We start from the raw sequence: 5,181 nt of genomic DNA, 5'->3' as shown, positions 1-5,181 counted from the left end.
TGTTTGTCTTTGTGTATTTTGTAGAAACCAAGTCTGGTCTCTCTCAAGCTCAAGCAATCCACCGCCCAAATTGCTGGGGTAATAGGCATGAGCCAGCATGCCTAGCCCTTAAGATCTTTGGAGGGTTTTTTTTTTTTTTTTTGAGACGGAGTTTCGCTTTTGTTACCCAGGCTGGAATGCAATGGCGTGATCTCGGCTCACCGCAACCTCCGCCTCCTGGCTTCAAGCAATTCTCCTGCCTCAGTCTCCCGAGTAGCTGCGACTACAGGCATGTGCCACCATGCCCAGCTAATTTTTGTATTTTTAGTAGAGACAGGACAGGGTTTCACCATGTTGACCAGATGGTCTCAATCTCTTGACCTCGCGATCCACCCGCCTCGCCTCCCAAAGTGCTGGGATTACAGGCGTGAGCCACCGGGCCCGGCCTCTTTGGAGGCTTTTTATGATCTAGGATCAATGCTTTGCCTCAAGCAGGGGCCAGCAAGTGTCTTGTGTACTGCACATGGAAAATGCAGTTTTCCCATTTACTCGGGAAACACAGAAGGAACCAGCATAAGGTTCACATGAAGGTCTGCTTTGGCTTTAAGCTATCTTGGTCAACTTAATCCTTTCTAAGCTGCCTTTTCCTGTATCAAACTATTGATTCCCTAAGGTGATCCAGGCCTTATAAGTGGAGATGCTGCAACTCATGAAAATAGGCTAGACCCATTCTTGGAGCAAGTATCAATTTTTTTTTTTGAGACACTGTCACCAGGTGCAGTCCTCACCTCCCAGCTTCAAGCCACCATGCCCAGCCCAGCTAACTTGTATTTTTAGCACAGATGGGGTTCAACATGTTGGCCAGGATGATCTCAATCTCTTGATCTGCCCGCCTGTCTCCGAAAGTGCTGGGATTTTAAGTGTGAGCCAACCACGCCTGAGCTAGTATGAAGTCTTAAACCAACTGGCCTGCTCCATCACACCCACCACATTCTATGTCCTAGGGGCATGCTCCCACCCCTGCTACAGTGCCCTTTCTACCTAGCTGCCAGACCTGTGACAAGTTTGTTAGGACTCTAAAATGCAGCAGGTACTACAGATGCTCCAGAGAACCTTGATTTACATACCTGTCAACTGAGAAGCCTCTAACCCAGGCTTTAGTGTTTGAATCATCCCAAGATGCTCGTCCCAGTTTTGGGTAATCCCAAACTGTCCTATGTCCAGAAGTGTGGATAACTGCCTGGACAAAGATTTCTTGTGAAGGAAAGCAATTTGAACCTTGTTTGTTTAAAAGTTGTTCCCTTGATCTTCAAATGGTCAAATGAATGCAGCAGTGATGCAGAAATATTCATAATCTCCAGAAACAGTCATTATTAAAATCTTACAAATCATATTTCCAAAAAGTTTTAACAATTTTTTTTTTTTTTTTGAGATGATGGCGTCTCACTGTCGCCCAGGCTGGAGTGCAGTGGCGTGATCTTAGTTCATGCAGCCTCTGCCTCCAGGGTTCAAGCAATTCTGCCTCAAACCTCCCACGTAGCTGGGATTACAGGCGTGTGCCACCACACCCAGCTAATTTTTGTTTTTTCTTTTTTTTTTTGTAGAGACGGGGTTTCAACAAATTGGCTAGGCTTATCTCCAACTCCTGAACTCGTGATCTGCCTGCCTCGGCCTCCCAAAGTGCTGGGATCACAGGCATGAGCCACTGCACCTGGCTTTTTTAAAAGGAGTCTCTCATCTCATGTCATGCAGCCTGGCTTGTCCTTTGGCCTAGCTACATCATGGCAGGGATCTCTGAAGACACTGTGTCCAGGGGCTGCCAGTGACAGTCCATCAGAGCATCATACAGCTCCTCACTCTGTTCCATGAACTCCTTGTTGGCCTCAGTCACATCCAGCTGTGGCATGGGGTCTGAAAAAAAACACCAAGAATGGGGGTCAGGGAATGCTAGGGGCAGCTGCAAGGGACCTGGGTCAGCTCCCTTCTTCCAGAACTCTGTTCTATGGTAAGGTCCCTATCCTGCCAGTTTCTTTTAGGAAATGAAACCACTGCCTTGCAGGGTTCTGGGGAAGATGAAAATAGGAAAATATATCTAGAGAATGGAGAAATGGCAGCTGTTAGCCTACATCTATTAAAAGCTACACCTGTGTCTGGCCACCATTTATCCTGGATTTTCTGGTCTTGTCCTCACTTCAAATTTTGGTTTAGAAGGTCTAATCAAAGTTATTAAGTCCAGAGCATCATCTCAAGACTTGACTGGGGAGTTGCTAGGTTCAATGGGAGGCTTTATTAATGCAGTGGTAGAGCATAAAGTCCAGGGCGGGATTGGACTGCAGGGATTCTAAGACTGACTCCACCTCCTGTTATTATGTTGTACTTTGCAACTATGTTGACCTGTTTGTTTTGTGTTTTTGGGGACGCAGCCTCAGTTGCCCAGGCAAGTACAGCCCTGTAAACACTGCTCACTGCACTCTCAACCTCTCAACCCCCGGGGCTCAAGGGATCCTGCCACCTCACCCTCCTGAATAGCTGGGACTACGGGTGTGTGGCACCATGCCAGGTAATTTTTGTACTTTCTGTAGAGATAGGGTCTCAATATGTTGCCCAGGCTGGTCTTGAACTCTGGGACCCAAGAGATCCTCCCACCTTTGCTTCCCAAAGCTATGCTGACCCTGAATGAGAACTAACTTAGGTCAGCTTTCTATTCTACAAAATCAGGATAACTGTGGAATTTACCTCTAGATTGTTCTGAAGATTAAATGACTTAATATATGTCAACTGCTTACAACAGTGCCTTGCATATAGTAAAGCTTCAATAACTATTAGCTACTACTGATAACTGCTTTTGGCTCAGTATTCTTTACTGCCTAATGGGAATTGGAATGGTACCTATCCATCCTGATAGCTGAGAGATAACAGTGCATGGCATAAAATACATTGGCCATATAGGCCAGGCACAATGGCTCATGCCTGTAATCCCAGCACTTTGGGAGGCCAAGGCGGGTGAATCACTTGAGGTCAGGCGTTCAAGATTAGCCTGACCAACATGGGGAAACCCATCTCTACTAAAAATACAAAATTAGCTGGGCATGGTGGGACATGCCTGTAATTCCAGCTACTTGGGAGGCTGAGGCAGGAGAACTGCTTGAACCCAGGAGGTGGAGGTTGCAGTAAGCTGAGATCGTGCCATTGCACTCCAGCCTGGGCACCAAGGACAAAATTCCATCTCAAAAAAACAACAACAACAACAAAAAAAAAAACCAGGGTCTGGCATGGTGACTCACACCTGTAATCCCACCCAGCACTTTGGGAGGCCAAGGAGAACGGATCATGAAATTAAGAGATGGAGACCATCCTGGCCAACTTAAGCCAACATGGTGAAAACCCCATCTCTACAAAAAATACAAAAATTAACTGGGCATGGTTTCACCCGCCTGTAGTCCCAGCTACTCCGGACGCTGAGGCAGGACAATCGCTTGAACCTGGGAGGCAAAGGCTGCAGTGAGCTGAGATCGAGCCACTGCACTCTAGCCTGGTAGTAGAGCAAGGCGCCATCTCAAGAAGAAAGAAAGAAGAAAAAAAAAGGATGAAAAAGAGATTGGAAAATTCTAAGGACTTATATACGGATATTATAATTAGGCTAATTATCTCTAGAAAGAAGGTAGTGTCTCCTGGACGAAAAGAGCTAGAGGCTTGAGTATAAAAATAAAAAGACTGACTGTCCTGACTGCCCCACACTGTGTGACCCTCAGCAGATTACCTGGGCTTTCCAAGCCACTAGTTCCCCATCTGTGAAGTGGAGCTCCTACATCCTTCCCAGACCACCTGACATGGTCACCACAGTTGGCATCCCCATGAAATGACGTGAAAGTAACTTAAAACATTATGAATTAGGCAAGTTTGTTCATGGTCTGAAAGTGATCTGTTTCCTTTAATAAACATTTTCTTGACCTAAAACATTTTCCCTATGACTTCTCTTGAAGAATAATCCTCAAAATAGATTTCAAACTTTAAGTCTTTTGACTGGGTGCAGTTGGCCAGCACTTTGGGAGGCCAAGGCGGGCAGATCACCTGAGGTCAAGAGTTTTCAGACCAACCTGACCAACATGGAGAAACCCTGTGTCTACTAAAAATACAAAATTAGCTGGGTGTGGTGGCGCATGCCTGTAATCCCAGCTACTCAGTAGGTTGAGGCAAGAGAATGGCTTGAACCTGGGAGGTGGAGGTTGCAGTCAGCTGAGATTGGAGAGTGTGCCACTGCACTCCAGCCTGGGTGACAGAAAAACTCTGTATAAAAAAAAAAAAAAAAAAAGAGAGAGAGAGATGGGGTCTCGCTATCTTGCCCAGGCTGGTCTCAAAGTTCTAAGCTCAATTCATCCTCCAAGCCACCTTGGCCTTCCAAAGACCTTACAGGCTTTAGCCAATGTGCCCAGCTAATAAATACTTTTTTTTTTGAGAAGGAGTTTTACTCTCATTGCCCAGGCTGGAGTGCAGTGGAGCATTCTTGGCTCACTGCAACCTCCACCTCCCAGGTTCAAGAGATTCTCCTGTCTCAACCTCCCAAGGAGTTGTAATTACAGCATGGGCTACCATGCCTGGCTAATTTTGTATTCTTAGTAGAGACAGGGTTTCACAATGTTAGCTAGGCTGGTCTCGAACTCATGACCTCAGGTGATTTAACTACTTCAGTTTCCCAAAGTGCTGGAATTATACACATGGGCCTCTGCAGTTGGCCTAGTAAATTTTTTTTTTTTTTTTTTTGAGACAGAGTCTCGCTCTGTCGCCAGGCTGGAGTGCAGTGGCGCGATCTCGGCTCACCGCAACCTCCGCCTCCTGGGTTCAGGCAATTCTCCTGCCTCAGCCTCCTGAGTAGCTAGGATTACAGGCACGCGCCACCATGCCCAGCTAATATTTTGTATTTTTAGTAGAGACGGGGTTTCACCGTGTTGACCAGGATGGTCTCGATCTCTCGACCTCGTGATCCACCCGCCTCGGCCTCCCACAGTGCTGGGATTACAGGCTTGAGCCACCGCGCCCAGCCTCGATCTCTTAACCTTGTGATCCGCCCGCTTCGGCCTCCCAAAGTGCTGGGATTACAGGCATAAGTCACCGTGCCCAGCCCCTGGCCTAAATATTTTTAATTAAAAAATTGTTGGCTGGGCGCGGTGGCTCACGCCTGTAATCCCAGCACTTTGGGAGGCC

The 5,181-nt window shown here is 46.9% G+C and overlaps 1 protein-coding gene across 1 annotated transcript in view; it reads right to left on the bottom strand.

The window, feature by feature from the left end:
* Window positions 1–1,600: 1,600 nt before the first annotated feature.
* The window catches only part of TRNAU1AP (tRNA selenocysteine 1 associated protein 1), a gene marked incomplete at its 5' end in the record, with an annotated part of 17,803 nt that continues 14,222 nt past the window's right edge, over window positions 1,601–5,181 (bottom strand). The window contains 2 exons of the mRNA XM_032247579.1: window positions 1,601–1,993; window positions 2,124–2,169. Coding sequence (XP_032103470.1) covers window positions 1,754–1,993; window positions 2,124–2,169 — 286 coding nt within the window. The remainder of the gene's footprint in view (window positions 1,994–2,123; window positions 2,170–5,181) is intronic.

The sequence above is a fragment of the Sapajus apella genome, unplaced genomic scaffold (assembly GCF_009761245.1).
Source record: "Sapajus apella isolate SASKATOON/1434 unplaced genomic scaffold, GSC_monkey_1.0 scaffold62, whole genome shotgun sequence".
In the NCBI taxonomy this organism is placed as follows: Eukaryota; Metazoa; Chordata; class Mammalia; order Primates; family Cebidae; genus Sapajus; species Sapajus apella.
The sequence above is the reverse complement of the archived record's forward strand: the minus strand, read 5'-3'. Positions and strand labels throughout refer to the sequence as shown.